At 38.3% G+C, this 15,482-nt stretch overlaps 2 protein-coding genes across 6 annotated transcripts in view; one reads left to right on the top strand and one right to left on the bottom strand.

The window, feature by feature from the left end:
* Positions 1-98: 98 nt before the first annotated feature.
* Positions 99-4,108, bottom strand: c18h3orf33 (c18h3orf33 homolog (H. sapiens)). Of its 3 annotated transcripts, none has more exons than XM_007554444.2 (5): positions 3,918-4,108; positions 3,506-3,565; positions 1,985-2,144; positions 987-1,147; positions 99-699 (listed from the first exon to the last, which is right to left on the bottom strand). In XM_007554444.2, the coding sequence occupies exons 1-5, from the start codon at positions 4,077-4,079 to the stop codon at positions 454-456; spliced, it is 789 nt and encodes a 262-aa protein (XP_007554506.1). In that variant the 5' UTR covers positions 4,080-4,108; the 3' UTR covers positions 99-453. The 3 variants fall into 3 exon arrangements, with proteins under 3 accessions (XP_007554506.1, XP_007554502.1, XP_007554503.1); XM_007554440.2 differs by having other exon boundaries at positions 99-680; XM_007554441.2 differs by having other exon boundaries at positions 99-677.
* Positions 4,109-7,575: 3,467 nt separating this feature from the next.
* Positions 7,576-15,482, top strand: part of LOC103139673 (mediator of RNA polymerase II transcription subunit 13-like) — a 28,155-nt gene continuing 20,248 nt past the window's right edge. For 2 of the 3 annotated variants that reach the window (XM_007554438.2, XM_016672610.1), the window contains exons 1-3: positions 7,576-8,383; positions 9,053-9,287; positions 14,099-14,267. In XM_007554438.2, the coding sequence (XP_007554500.1) occupies positions 8,318-8,383; positions 9,053-9,287; positions 14,099-14,267 (470 nt within the window). In that variant the 5' untranslated portion in view covers positions 7,576-8,317. The remainder of the gene's footprint in view (positions 8,384-9,052; positions 9,288-14,098; positions 14,268-15,482) is intronic. The other variant, XM_007554437.2, reaches the window with a different exon arrangement.

Below are 15,482 nucleotides of genomic sequence, written 5' to 3'. Positions count from 1 at the left end.
CCGCCATCCCTCTCTATTTTGAACACCATTAAGTGATCCCACCCCAAGTGGGAAGTCCCAGTCAAACACACACACATTAACACATAGGCTTTGAAATCTTACAGGTTACAATGTTGATTTTAACAGTAATTTTAATTTATATTCCAAACACTGTTCAGCTGATTAAATGACACCAACATCTTAAACATGTGCAAGAGGAATGTAGTGTACTGACTTCTTGCCGTACAAAGGACAAAAGAAGAAAGTTTGACCCACTGTTTCCAGTTTTGTATTCACATTTTTCAAGCTTTTGTGACGTCTCTAAGCTTACTTAAGCTGTGGACAATCTCTATCAATAAAATTAATTTGTGTCCTTTGAGCAGCGGTGGCTTTCGAAATGCCCGACAACGAAGCGTTTGACTTGGATTAATGAGTCACTCAGTGCGAGTCCTTCTAAAGATCCTCCCCATCAGTCTAAGCAACGGATTGTCTTTGAGGGCTTTGGCAGCCCTCTCCCACAAGCCCTCCTTCTTCCATAGACCCTGACCCTTCTTCTCCGCCTTCACCTCTGCCCTGTGCAGCCGTCTGTGCAGGCGCCAGTAGAGGGGAGAGCCCGGCGGGAGTCCCGCGATGGGAGCGCGGCGGGCCAGGCCGAGCCTTAGGAGCTCCTCGTTCATGCAGTAGCTCCACATCGACCCCTGCTGGACAGACGGAAGGAGGCTAGAAAATGACAAAACAAAAAACCCATCGAAGAAGAAAAGCTTCTTCAGTTAATGGAAGTTCTCAATGAGAACTTACAATAAGCTTAAAATGGAAAGAGAAAAAACTGCGTCTCTCCCAGTTTTGTCTGACACACTTCCGTTTGTTTTAAACTTTTAAACTGCCACTCCGATTGTAGTTTTTTTATTTTTAACAGTGGGGTTATGCTACTTCAATTAACGATTAGTTTCATTTAAATGTTTATATACACCTTCGGTGACAGGCATGAGGATGATTCGCTGCCTCACCCGGCTCTGGGACACCAGACAGTGCAGCATGTCGTCTTCTCGGCTGATGAGTTTCAGCCAAACGGTTTGAGGAGGAACCAGGTTCTTCTGCAGCCACGTCTTTCCCTCCGGCGTCAGCTCCACTCCAGCCAGATGCACCAGCAGCGGAGACGTCGACGCATCTGGGGAGAGGAGAGAAACAGCATTTATGACCCATGTCACAATAAATCACTGGTTATGCCTGAGCTGTTGTCCTTTATCCTCCACTGCACGGCCTGAAATGTTTTACGTTGGAAATAAAGTCTAGACTGTGTGCTCTCAACATTTATGGTTTAGGAGCACAATATAATGATAATGCAAGCAAAAATGGACAAAGTTTTCACGCAAAAGTGTCAGCATTGAAGAATGCTTAATGAAAGCAGATAAAACACTTTGGTAAATGTGGTTTTCTTCCTGTTGTTCTGTAAGGATACAATTTCAGCTTAATAAAAACGTCTTAACTTTGTGTAAAAACCATTTTGTTAGCGATCTAGCACATAAAGATTCAAACAAACAACCAAGATTTAAGCTTTTATTGAATTTCTGACTTTATAATGTCATAGAATATGCTGGTTTTAACAGTTTAGTATTGTAAATTTAAGCCGTCGGTAACAGAAAACTTAAATTTTTTTCCTCCAAATTTACGTTTTTTTCCAACATCAGAGAATATCTCTTTTTATTTTCTTGTAAATATGTGAAATCAATCTAAAAATGTCTGCATTTTGTGTTCTGTATTATTGTTTTATTTTATCTACAATGGTCTACCCACTCTGTCGCATTACTGTGTTTGCATTTGCTTATTTTTATTTATCATTTTATTAGTTTTAATAAATTAATTTTACTAATGTTTTTATTAATTTTAGAAAATGTTTCTTCCACAGTAATCCTGCTTGTTCCTCCATTAGAATCAACAAACTCTAAGGTCTATCATTGCATATACTGAAGCAAATATAAATCCAGTGTAAAACAGTAGACATTACCCCGGTGCTTTAACAGTAACGGAGAGATGATTGGCAGATAAATTGGGACGTGCTCCACTTCTATTCCTCTCTCTGTGATGGAACGAACTTTTCCTCGAAGGCTGACGTTCCCCTCAATGAAACGGACCGGGATCTCAGAAGCGGCTTGAAATTTCGTGATCTGGAGAGATGAAATAAGATGGGGTGACGACATTTAAAGGAATCCCCGGGATACGTCCTACAGTGTGTTGCAAAAGCGTTCAGACCTCATTAACTGCTTCACGTTTTATCAAGTCGCAACTCTTGCTGCAGATTGTCAATGTGGTTTAAATCTGAACTTTGACTGGGCCATTCTAATACACAGGTTTTATTTGATCTAAGCCGGTGGTGTCCAAACGTTTTGGCATGTGGGCCAAAAAATGTCAAGTTGAAAGTGCAACAGGTGCAACAACATTTTTAGTATTTTTCTTCTTAATTATAATTGCAAAACTTTTTCTAGTTTTTGATTTTGACCTGCTAAAGAAACAATAAACTAGACACATGAATGAAATATGCAAAGCAGTCAGATTTCTATAGACGAGGGTTGCAAAAAACAAACTGTCATGTAGGTTTTCCAGATTTAAAAAAATAACTTTGTCCTAAACTTTTCATCTTTGCTTTTATTTATTTACTTGCAACTCTTTTAACAACAAGAACGGGATGTAGCTCACTCTTGTTTTATTTGGCTATGTGCAGTAATGCTATCCTCTCTCTATTGTCAGATGATGGATTAAACAGAGCTCTGTGAAATGTTGTTATAAAACCTGACCCTAATTTGATCTTTTCTCTGACCTGTCTTCATAACGCTGAAGACGCAGCTAACAAACCTGAGGGTCTGTTAGTTTGAAATTAACTAATGAGGTGAACTTTGAAAGCAATTGGTTGTACCATAATTTATTTAGGGGTATCAGAGTAAAGTGGTTGGGTGCTAAAGCATGACACACTTTTAGAATTTTTATCAGTAAACAAGATTTTGAAACCATATAGACCAGAGGCGTAAAACTCATTTTTATTTCAGCCCACATACAGATCATTAATGTACGCAACTGTGGCAAAATTTGATAAAAACTTCCCATTAAATTGTTAAAATGTATCTTTCTTAAAGTTAAGTACCATTGAACTTTCTTTTTAGCAATAATGTAATTTGGAAAAATACATATAAAAACTTTGAGTTGACGGATAAAATAATATTTGGGCACACAATTGTTATCTTGAAGGCTCTATTCATGTTTCTCTCAAGAGTCTCAAGTTTCTTGAGTAAATCATTCCTTTGGCTGCCTTGTTTTTTTTTTTTTGTTTGTTTTTTTTCTCTCAATCAATAGAGATTCTGATAAAACACATGCAAGTTTGTAGTTATGTGGCAAAATGTGAAATTGTTCAGTGGTTGTGAATGCTTTTGCCAGTCACTGTGATCTGCTCATCCGTTTCATGCATCTCTCCCACTTAAAAATGATCCCCAAATTGAGACTTAATTGGTTATAGAGGACATATTTGGCAGCTTACCACTCTGATGCTCCTTGCGATTACAATCACACCAGCAACAGCCAGACCGGTGCTAATGTTCTGTGTGAGACAGGAGAGAGCTGTGAGGGCTGTGTACAGGTGACAAAAGGGAAGGAATCTTGCACGTAGCAGAGCATGTTGTTTGGCAATGACAGCTTAAGAGCAGCACAAGCTGCTGCTGTTGCTGCTGATGATGATGATGATGGTGGTGGTGGTGGGGCACGCGCATACAGTGCGCTGAATCATTGACATCATGTTCAAGAGAGGAAGTGCTTAGAGGTAATTGTAAGTGTTTTTATTCACAGAAAACCACGAATTTCTTCCCCTTTCTAAGAAAAAATGTTTCATAACAGCGCTACTTCCACTTCTCTACCCCGCTGCCTCCAAACAAACCGAAAGCAAAGCGTCCTACCCGCACAAGAGTCAAATTGTCGTCCGCTAACTGAGATATCGCTGACACTACGTTACGAGACGTCTGGTGTTCTTGGTCTCTTTGTTGTCTGTCCCTCCCTCTCTCCACGGTTTCTGTTTCTCTGGAAGTCTCCGGCATGTTGTTGACATTTTCTCGACGCATCTGATGTGCCCGCCTTTATGGGAGGGTCATTCAAAAAGAGGGCTGGCTTTGAGTCTCCGCCTTGTGGTGTAATGTGGTAATGACAGGCAGGCATCCTGAACGCATCAAGTAAAAGAAATAATGAAAACATTTAACCTTTGATGCAAGACCAAGGATAACCCCAGACAGAGGTTTTTTTTTTTCAAATGTTTCCAAAAAATATTTAGAGATTAAAACATTTTTTCAAACATTTTCTAACATGCCCCACAGCTTTTGATATATGCAACACATTGGTCAATAAGTGGCTCTTTATGGCACACCTGATTAAAATATCAGGTTGCCATAAAGTGAAAGATAAATAAATCCTTTAAAAAAAATGTTGCATATAATTTGATGCATATCATACAATTTAAGTAAAAAAAAAATGGAGGAATGTTAAAAAAAATTTAATAAATGTAGAAAATGAACAATGATTTGTTAATTATACTTAATTGAACCAAGAAATTTCTTTCTGGTTTGAGAGGCATCTCTCAAAATTTAAATGTTTTATAATAACATTTTATTTTTAAAATGACATATCAAACAACGTTTATACCTGGAAAAATCTCTAGAGGAATTCAAGCTCTGTGGAAGTCAAACTCTTTTTAGAATTGCCGACCAGATTTATGCATTTTTCAACGGCTCTTTTGATGATTTTGTGAACACAAACTCCAAGTGTTCCAGATGGAAAGGGCTCTTTGGTATCACCCAAAAGTTTAGCTACCTCCACAGATCCTATCAGATTCAGGTGAGGGCTCCGATTGGGCCATGCTAAAACTTTAATATTACTTCCAGTCAGCATTTTGGTAAAATTACAAGTCGATAGACAATGATCAGTTGCAGACTCCTCCCAGCTTAAAATCAATACCTCATTCGATATCTTCAACAATTATTATATTTCTGCTAAGCCTCCCACTAAGCATGATTGGGTTTCACTGCAAAAAACACAAAATCTTGCAAAGTATATTTGTCTAGTTTCCAGTGCAAATATCTTCATACCCTTGAAATAAAATTAAACTGACCGATTACCTATATCGTATATCTTGCTTAAAAGTTACTTGGAAGTTAGTTTTGTATAATTTCAGGAGTACCAAGACTTTTGCACAAGAAACCAGACAAAAATACTTGCTAAAATTTTGTGGTTTTGGAGTATTAAAGTTAACTTTCAACACAATATTTGGTAAAACATTGCCATCTCGCAACAAGGCTGCAGATTTTGTACTCATGGCATAGCGCTATGACTGTCTGACAAGTTTGACCCATATTACCTATTTCTCTCAATTACGCATCACAGGTTTGATTTTTATGGTTGTTACAGTCATCATCTGTGAAAGTGATTACATTTCTCTAAGGGTGTAGAAAACACTGAATGTCACTGAGATCAATATTGAATCTGCAAGTAACAAAAATCTACAAAGGCTTCAAAGTTCTGCGTGACAACAATGATTTTGTCACATTTATCTCAGTTGAACTCTAAAAGGAAAAACTATGGCCAGAAAGATTAGTGTCACTCCTGCTCTTAGCTGAACATGGATTTATTTTTTTAACCAGGTAAATGTTCTTCTGTGTGCAAGTGTATTGTTTTTGTCTATAGCACACACTAGGTTCTGATAGCATAATCAAGATTTTACTGGGATATGATTATGTGAGAATCTCATGCCAGTCCATATGTGTCTTTATGTAAGATGTTGCATTGCTTCACTCCCTCCCACTGAAAAAAAAATCAAGTTTTGTTAACTAGAACTAGAAGGAATGCTAGGACTCCATTCAGAGAAAGAGCTATTTAACCTGCAGCTACTCTTACATATTATGCTCTTAGCAAACAAAACAGTTTCATGCATCATGTTTTTGTTACGTTGTCTGAAAATGAGAACACTAAACACTAAAATGGTGAGTTAAAATTTAAATGGTTCAACAAATAAGCACAAAGCTTTTTAGATAGGGACTTCAAAGGGGACCATAATTATCAGAACAGTCGGGTTTACAAATGTATCAGTCACTGTGCACTATTTGTACTCCGAAGTTGAGTAAATAAAATTCAGTGATCTCGAACAAAATTAAATCACACTGAAATCACTACTTGGTCAACTTAGAGATGTCAAAAGTCCTTTGTTTTCTTGGAGATTTTTATTTTTTTAGAAAAGAAACCTAAAGATATTCAAACAGGGCAGAATTTAAGCTTCTTTTTTTTTCAATTTGACAGTTTGCTCTGATTGTCCATTTTAGAAAATAACTTTGGAGTGTATTGAAGGCTATTGGTTTATGTTTTGTTTTAATCTAGCATTTTAGTTTGTAAATACAATGTTCAATAATAGTTCAAATGTGACCAAAATTTCTACTTGAACATTTTGATTAGACACAAAATGTGCATTCAATTTGCTGCAAGTCTTAGCAGGGAACTGCAGATATAGGTTGTGTTTTAAAAGTTTACCTCAGTTTAGTAAATGTAAACTATTGTGGCTGAGAAAGTTTCTGCAGAGAAGCAAAAATTTAAATGTGGATTTAATTTTTTCAGTTAAATTCTGAGTTTGTTTTATTAGTTCTCACTAATTGCTCAATATTTAAGTTATGTGCTCTACACTAATTATAAGAATACACATGAATGACGTAAATAAAGAAAAATGTTTTGCTTGGAGGAAAGAAGTATTCAATCTGTTAATGACTTTATCTATTATCATTAGTGTTTGCATTGCTATTTATATCATTTTCTGCATTTACATTAAATAATAAGATTTGATCTTCTAATAATTTGTTTCATTGTTAACCAAAGGATTTCTTTATATCTATTTATAAACAAATATGTGCATTGTGAATTATGCTAAATACATCTGAGGAATCACAGGTAATCTAACTTGTAATGCAAGTTAGATTACTTGCTGTGTCATATATTTACAGTTCTACTTGCCTTTTGGAAATGGTATGTATACATTTTTCTAAATATTTATAAAGTACAGTAAAGTTGAACCTCTAGTCCAGAGAATTTAAACTTGTAAAAAATAATTTTAATTACCAAAATTCATTAATATATATTTTTTTTCCTCTTGTACATTTTGGAACCATAACATAGCATGTGTAACTGTCAGAGAAGTCATTGTTACTTCCACAGTAATGAATCTAGAAATAGTTCAACAACTTTTTGCCATGTAAAATATGCCAAAATGTAGGTACGTCCTCAGAAGCAAAAAAAAAAAAAAAAAAAGAAGCAAGACATGCAGTTTTTGAAAAGTACTTGATTTGCTAATTTAGAAAATGTATTGATCCACTAATTCGTCTTCTACTTGATGCAAAAGTGACAGAACATCCGGTTCTGTCAGACATGAACTCCTCCGCAATATACGCAAACTCTCAGCTTAATGACCGTTTGTTGTTCGGCTTTACAAAAGGTGCATTTAGCAGCTATGACAGACGCTCTGGAGCTCTCATTTTGTAAACTGTGAAGTCATGGAGCTTCTTGAAGCCGGATGACGCCCCCCATCAACACATTTTGGCCAATGGGAGCTGAGAGGCAGAGTTGTCCTCCTGGCCGCCATTAAAAGAATTCAATCCATGTAGTGAAATAATGGAAATCTGCAGGAGCCATGGATCCAGGCAGACAAGAGCAGCCGACGAGTAGTCTCGGAGATTGTGGCGTTTAATCTGTTTTAGGTTCAGTTTTATAATGACGGGGCGACGTGGTGGTTTTAGTGTACATGAGGGCGGTGTAGCGCATTGTTTTATTGAGGCTCTGGTATGTTAGCTCGGGTGTTAGCACAGGCTAGCTGAGATCAGGGGGAGGGGAGAGTTCCTTTGCTTTGAAATTGTTTCTAGCTGACATTAGCATTAGCATACCAGGGACCAAGCTTTTGTGATGAAGTTTTTCTAGCTCATTTTTCTCCTTTCGCATGTAACTTTTCTCATGTTGGATTTTAACGCTTGTAATGTTGTGTTTGCGTTAACGTTGTCTGGCTGATCCTTCGGTATTGTGGGCTTGAGCCTAACCGGATCAGACAATACATTTCAAATAGGATTGATGAATCAAATTGCTACAAGCCTACAGTTGTCGCTCCCTGGCTGCCTGTCTAACGTTAGCTTAGCCGCCAGGCTAGCGGCGGCTAGCGCCGGTTAGAAGTTGCTGAGCGTTTCAAACGTCGCTTCGACACCCGAGTTTTACACCTATCGGCTCCTGCCCCGAAAGGCGATTGAAACAATGGACTTTAACGTTGCCGTCACGGTGTGAAAGGATGAGTTCTTGCTTTGTACCTAACGGGGCCAGTTTGGAGGACTGCCACTCCAACATCTTCTCCCTAGTAAGTCTTCGCTGCTAGCACTAGCTGCTGTGTTCCTGAGAGGCCAGAAAGCCATTTTGGCTAATAAGGCAACAAGCTTTGTAACGTCAGTTGCAGATTGGCGTGAAGGAATTACCGGGCCTGTAACTTGAAAACCGTGACCAGGCTAACTTTCATAACACGGGGGACTCCATATTGCATCGCAGTTTTATATAAAAGAGTTGTTTATGAGTGCGGAGTCGAGCTGTGTTTACAATGCAGTTAGAGGAATTTTCAGAGCTAGCTACTGTAACAGGTCGGGTCAACAGGCGAATTAACTTAAACACCCTATGCTATTTTTCTTTTCTTTTTTTCCCCTTTTTCCTTTTTTGTATAATCCTACACTTGGCTCAAATAGGTCAATTACTGTCTTAAATTGCACTCATAAACCAGCTCTTTATTATAAAGCAGTGATAGTTATGTTTTGAGGCCTGTTTGTGTTGTCTTAAATACTGTGAGAAATTCTCTTCCTTTTGTCTTTTTTATTGTATAAAATTAAAAAAAAATATATATATATATATTATACATATATATGTATCTGCTTTCAGCTTACTGTAAAGGGAAATGCGCTCATGCATAGCCATGCAGTAAACAACTGACAGTTGCCTCCAAACTGTTAAAATCCTCACTTTGTTTGCCTCCTCCTCTCAGGCTGACTTGACGGGGATAAAGTGGCGGCGTTTCGTGTGGCAGGGGCCCACTTCGTCGCCCATCCTTTTCCCGGTGACCGAGGAGGACCCCATCCTGTGCAGCTTCAGCCGATGCCTGGCAGCGGATGTGCTGAGTGTGTGGAGGAGGCACCACACCCCGGGTCGCAGGGAGCTCTGGCTCTTCTGGTGGGGGGATGACCCCAGTTTCGCTGAGCTTATCCACAATGAGCTCTCGAGTAAGTGAAATGCATCCATTTGCATGTTTTCAGCAGGATTTGGGTCGCTTATCCAACCCCCCCCTTTGGTCGCACTATATGATGTGGTCATTTTGGAATGCAGAAGTGCGTTGGTCTATAGAAGATTTTTTTAAAATCCCGTTGCATTTGCAGAGTCATTTGAAACCAAAATATGTGCCGTTGTGTAATCGGCAGTAAAGCAAACTGATTTTAACCGGTTAATTAGTCAGGCTATCTGCTGAGGTTGTCCACTTGCAGTCACTTGTAAGCCTGCCAACTCTACGTTTAAAATGGGTTTGGTTAATAAAGAGTTATGGATGGAGCTCCTTTAGAGTCCACACCATGGCTGTCTGTGTTCTTTATATGCTAAAAAACATTTCCAAACAGCAAAATTCATCTTTCTTGTAAGCAAGGGAATCGTTTGTCACCAGCTGAGGAAATCTGTCTTGGTTTATGCCTTCTTTCAGCCAGCTGATGAGGAGTGCAGACCTAGTGTCGCCAGCAAATGCTTAGCTTTCTTTTACTTAGTTTTGCTTGCATGGTACGTTTCAAACCACTATTTTTCATCCTGTAAAATGTGTAATTTTTTCCCCCACAATGAACATAATTTTTTTTGACTCCCTCAAAATAATAAAATGAGCAAAATTAGGATTTATATCAAAGTGTATCCCCAGATGGAAAAAGAAAGTTTGCATCACAGGTGTTGGTTACAACCTAATGACTAAGATGACTAGTATCAACTAAATATGTTAATTACATATTTGTTTTAGTTTAATCCCATTATTTACACAAACCAATGTGATTGATAAAAGATGAAGTGCAAGTAATTAGAAAGTATGTGCAAGTGCTTTACATTAAGACTGCATTCACACCAGCCCTGTTTCGTCCGCTTCGTTTGGCTAGAAAGTCTGGTTCATTTAGAGAGGTGTGAATGCACAATGGAACTTTTTTGCAGACCAAATAAACACACTCTGCCCTGCTTACAAACCGAGCTATCAGTCCGGTCCTGTTTGAATGTGAATGCCAAAAGGACTGGAGATGGCACCAGAAAGCAGGAAGATGACTTTAGCTCATTGCATTCTGGGTAAATGCAACCAAAACAAACGAGCAAGTCTAACACTAGCGGGAGAAATGGCTTGTGGTTTTTTATTAGCAAACAGAGAAATCCTGCAACTGCTTAAATTTGCTTACATTTTTGGGAAGGGCGAAGTTGCGCTTGGTGTCTTCTTCAGAGGTTCTCGGTGCAGCGCCCCCACAAGTGAGGGAGGGCAACAGAGATTTTTTTCAAATGGTTTGGTTTGTTTCCATACAGAGTGTGAAAGCGAACTGCAGCAGCTGAAAAATGTCACAAATGTTGCAACTTAGGTCCCTAATCAAATGGAGTCTACCAGACCCATCAGGTGTGAAAACACCATAACATATGCAGGCACAGCCATGTATCTAAATAGTTGAAGTTGCGAGAAAAGCAAAACCAGACAAACGAGTGGTGCAGCAGACTTCAAATAACCCAAAACCTGAAAAAAATTTTTCTTAAGTAAAAAAACAAAGAAATGGGGCCTACCAAGTTTTAGGTAGGCCCTAAGTTTGTTTCTGCAGTTTCTTACAGTTGTTCAACTAACAAAACCTTACAGATCATCAAAATCTACATCTGCTGCTGCCTAACTAGGAGCATGTCTGTACTTTAGACCACTCTGACCTTAGAAGAGCTTTTTATTATGCAGTTATCAGATGTTCAGTCCCTGTTTGTTTTGAAACTGTAGCTCAGGATGCGCCGTCCAATCACTGGAACCAAACTCCTGACTGACATAAAGGAACAAGCGTGTATTTACTTCTCTAGGCTGTAGGGAAAGAACATGACACACACACACACAGCAGCCTAGAGGAAAACTGCAGTAACTTTTGTGCCTATTTTTCATTTTTTTTAGGAAAATAAAAAGATGAGATCATAAAATTCATGACGGCTAAAACTTTTGACAGATTTCTTTGGTCAAATCACAGCAACTCTTGGTTTCATCACTTTTCCTGGTTGACCCACTCATTAAGGGACACATAAGCCTGTTGTAATTGCCAGTTAATCTATTAATCCCATAATAAATTAAAATGAGCTCAATAATTTTTATTCTGATATCTTTTTAAGTTAGATTTTTGTTTACAGAGGCCTCATAATTCATCTGTGGTTTTGGCTGTGTGTGGTTTTTATTTTCGTTTGAGGTTCAGTTTTATTCGAGTCCTAAAGGGCAATTAATGTTACAGCAAGTAAAAAAAAAAGACATAAAAACCAGTAGAGTCAATCTGAATTATTGTTTTAGGTTGTGATTTATTTTGGATATTTAAGACCTTCCAGTGTTAAGTGTTCTTTACAGAGTTTTAGCCTTTGAAAGGCTGAACTTGAATTGCTATACCATTATCAATACATGAAAATTGTCTTAAAACAGCGATATTATCGCTGTATTTTGTGGGACAATTTATTGTCTGGCAAAGGGCAATTTTTAGATATTTATTTAAAATTTAGATGTTTTTGCCTTAATTACATAAACTCATGAAAATTCAACTTAAATGCGCAATCCTACACTGTACAACAGCAAGCGAATCAACACATTTCTTTCTTCTAAAAAACATTTTTTCACAAAGCTATTATCTTTATATTATTTACATTAAAATGCTGAAGTGCATCACATTTCCAGTATTTGCCACAAAATTCTTGTGCATTGGTTTGGACAAAACCACGAGTGAAATGTTACTGTGACAGCACTACTCAGCCCATTGATATCGTCTGGTATTTATTGTTTTGTTCTTGCACATGGAGACGGACTTCCTTGTCTTGTTTTCCAGCATGAAATGTAGGTGCTTCAGTAATTGGCTTCTCTTACTGTCTTGATGTTATCAAAGTGGCTGGCACCATTAATGACACATGCATTCCACTGCATGCCTTTCAGTAGTAGTGCTGCAACAGGTTTGTTGTGCATTTTTTCTTCTTCTTCTCTTAGTTCCCATACGTAACTTAAAGCTTCGACGGCGCAGTGGTTGGTTCACGTCGACCCGTTCCCCTCTCTCTGAGGGAATCACACTACCACCTCTCCTTGGCATTACTGCGTCGCCCTCAGGGACTCTTGTCATTAATCAAACTTGTTGACTTGCAGAGCTCGTACTTGCAGGCGTCACCACGGAAACGACGACAGCTCTCATTACTGTCATAACTGCAGACGGCTGTTTGTGTCTGAGTGCCAGCAGAGGAAGTGCTGATCTTCGTTGGCTGCCTTTTTTTTTTCCCCCACAGAATTTCACTTTTTGCAGTGACTTATTGTCCGGCCCGTCATCTGCCCTAATTTGTGTGTTTGTTCAATTTTGCTCAGGACTAATATTTGCAAATGATTGATCTTGAAAATTGCTCTCAGTAGAACTGCTGTGCTAGTACTTGCAGGAAAAATTCTACAATTTGTGGGAACTTTGCTCATGTTTAAACATGTTGAGTGTTTGACACTCAAGCCGTTTCATTATAAACTGGGTCAGGAGCTTATTGATAATAAAAGATCCGAGAATTTACGAAAGCCCTGGTTCTTTAAAAAGAGAAGTTTTGGACTGGATCAGGTATTAACGCCAGACAGCAGAGTTTAGCCATTACACATACAGAATGAGGGTTTTTGAGAAATCTCAGCTAAGCTTCTGAAACAGCAGTAATGCTTAACTTATCTTTGGAAGAATAACTGATCCCAGATGAAAGACTACCAAGACTTTTTTTTTCTTTTCTATAGTGTTTAAATCTATTACTAAAATTTAAATACAAAGAATAGACACGCTCAGGTCAAAGGTTTGTAGTCTGTTTTCTAATCTCAAATTTTGTTTTCTATTCATGACTTCATTTTTCTTCTGATTTCCTGTTATAAAAGATGAATATTTATGTTTGAAGCAAAAGCAGCATCACACAACGGAGCTCTATCTGTGCAAACATGCATGCAGTTATTTAAAAAAGTATTTGTTTTTGCTATTAAGGAGAGTTCAATTTGAATATATCAATGGGGATAGATGGCTACATTCAGACCCAAAACTGCTAAATGCAAGTTTGCAACAACAGCCTATAAAGGGGGGAAAAATAAATAAATCTTTGCTCTCATAAGTAGAGATAAGAGAGATTTCTAGACGCTCAAAAGGATAAAACAGACCATTTGATATTTAGCTTTCCTGTTAGCTACAGAAGTGTAGTCCAGGTCAATTTACTGTTTTGTAATTTTGAGATCATGTCCCTGAAGTGGGTATGAATTAGCATGAGGTGGCTGGTGGTTTCCTTGTGTAGATGTAAAAGTACAGATTTGCAAGGCAGTGAAATGACTGACACCTGCTTAAGTCTAGCTTTCCGTTGTGGCAGGCTGAGGAAATGGGCCCTCAGTTTCCATTTTAAGTAACCTTTCACGCCTTTTGTGACTTTGTGAAAAACCTCACAGAAACTGAAAATAGCTCATTCTGAGTCGTCTTCTCACTGTAACAACTTCTACACCAAAGAGTGTTGCAGCCAGTGAGACCTATTAGCACTTAGGTACTGTGTGTTCACCGATGGACTGATCAGATTTTTGAGTTTCAGACCAAATGCTCTCTGGTCAAAGCAGGTCCAGTTGAAAATAATCAATTTCTGGTTCACAGCTGTTTTCTTGGCACATTACCAAATCTTTTCACACGTGGAATTGCCTTAGTGGTCCCATTTAGTTTGCAAACTGAATAATGTCAGCACGTTTCTGACATGTGTTACTCATCCCTGTTTACGTTTAACGTCAGGCACTTCGTTGGACTCGTGACTTAATGCCCGTGTCTTGTTTCAGGCGAGGAGAATGGCGAGTGGGAGAGCGGCCTGTCCTACGAGTGCCGGACGCTCCTCTTCAAAGCCATTCACAACCTGCTGGAGCGCTGCCTCATGAACCGCGGCTTCGTTCGCATCGGGAAGTGGTTCGTCAAGCCATACCAAAAGGAGGAGAAGATCATCAATAAGAGGTAGGCGTCAATCAAATCCAGCAGTGGCTCAAAAAAAAAAAAAAAAGGTGCTGAGACTGAGAGCACAGATGAGTCAAATTCTGCTTTATGAAAAATGTCTGAGGCAAAAGCACATTTGAGTGTTGGGTTAAGAAAAAAATGCATGTGCAGGTTTTATTCAAAAGGAAGAACTCAAAAGGGTTATAGGTCAAATATGTCTTAAGAGTTTGCTTTTAACATAGTTTCTCTGCGAAGGACCTTTTCACAGTCATTAGACATTTCACGTAAAAATTTCCAACTTTTTAAAGGGGCAGTGTTAGGTGCTTTTCAGGCACATGGTAACATTTTATTGTACAATAAAGTAATTATGTAAACTTCAGTTTTTATAAAAATGTTGCGTACATCAAATATTGCTTAAAATAATTCCTGGTCTTTTTGAAAGGAAGTTACCACAACATTGCTCCTTTATTAACCCTTTAACAGCATTTTTACCAGTTTTTCACTGAGAAATGGTTTATATGACGAGCTCAGCAGATGTGCAGTTTAACGAGGTATTTTCTAATTGCTGTTGGCTAGTCTAAAGGAGCCGAGTTGGGGTTTGAGGTGCTTTGTGAGGCAGAAGCTTGGCAACTGGAGTTATGTTTTTGCAGTCATGCCAAATTTTAGTTTGTGCTTTCTGTTTGGGTATTATTTCAGATTTTCAGCATGCAAGACTCTGCTAATGTTTTGTTTGTTTTTTTTTATGGAAAAGTTGCATTTTTTTTTCTTAAGACTGTTAAGTTTCTCATACATGTGTCAGAAAGAGATGTGTGTTTATGGGTGCTGCAGAGGGAAGTTTTTCTGAGCAGATGTTGTGAAAGTTGTGGTTGAAAGTTAGCTCAACAGTCGGTGGCCTTTCACATCCTTTTAATTATTAAAAATTCTCTTTTGGGATTCAGCTGGAGACGTGCTGCTGAAACTGGCATGGCTATTATTAGAATGTTGGTTTCTAGCTATGAGACTTCACCTTACAAAAACGGCAAAGATTAATACAAAACTTCATGTCCTAGTCAAATACGAGGAGAGGTTTCCAGGTGTCTGCGGCTCCCCTGCATCTTTCAGTTAACACTAATATATATCTGACCAGCTGTATTTTAGGGAGACATGTAACTTTTTTTTTTAAAGTTGTGGAATTTTCTAGAGTTGGAATGATTTTCTTTTTTTGTTTGTTTTCTTCTTCTTTTTTTGTGGTCAAAT

This window comes from Poecilia formosa, unplaced genomic scaffold, assembly GCF_000485575.1.
Source record: "Poecilia formosa unplaced genomic scaffold, Poecilia_formosa-5.1.2 Scaffold63, whole genome shotgun sequence".
NCBI classification, from domain to species: Eukaryota; Metazoa; Chordata; class Actinopteri; order Cyprinodontiformes; family Poeciliidae; genus Poecilia; species Poecilia formosa.
This window is presented reverse-complemented; position numbering and strand designations above follow the sequence as displayed.

Coding starts and splice junctions, on each gene's coding strand:
- c18h3orf33 (XM_007554440.2), bottom strand. CDS start 4,079: ATGCGTCGAGAAAATGTCAACAACATGCCGGAGACTTCCAGAGAAACA. Junction 3,566..3,917: donor ACAATTTGACTCTTGTGCGG/GTAGGACGCTTT, acceptor TGTCTCACACAG/AACATTAGCACCGGTCTGGC. Junction 2,145..3,505: donor TCGCAAGGAGCATCAGAGTG/GTAAGCTGCCAA, acceptor TCATCTCTCCAG/ATCACGAAATTTCAAGCCGC.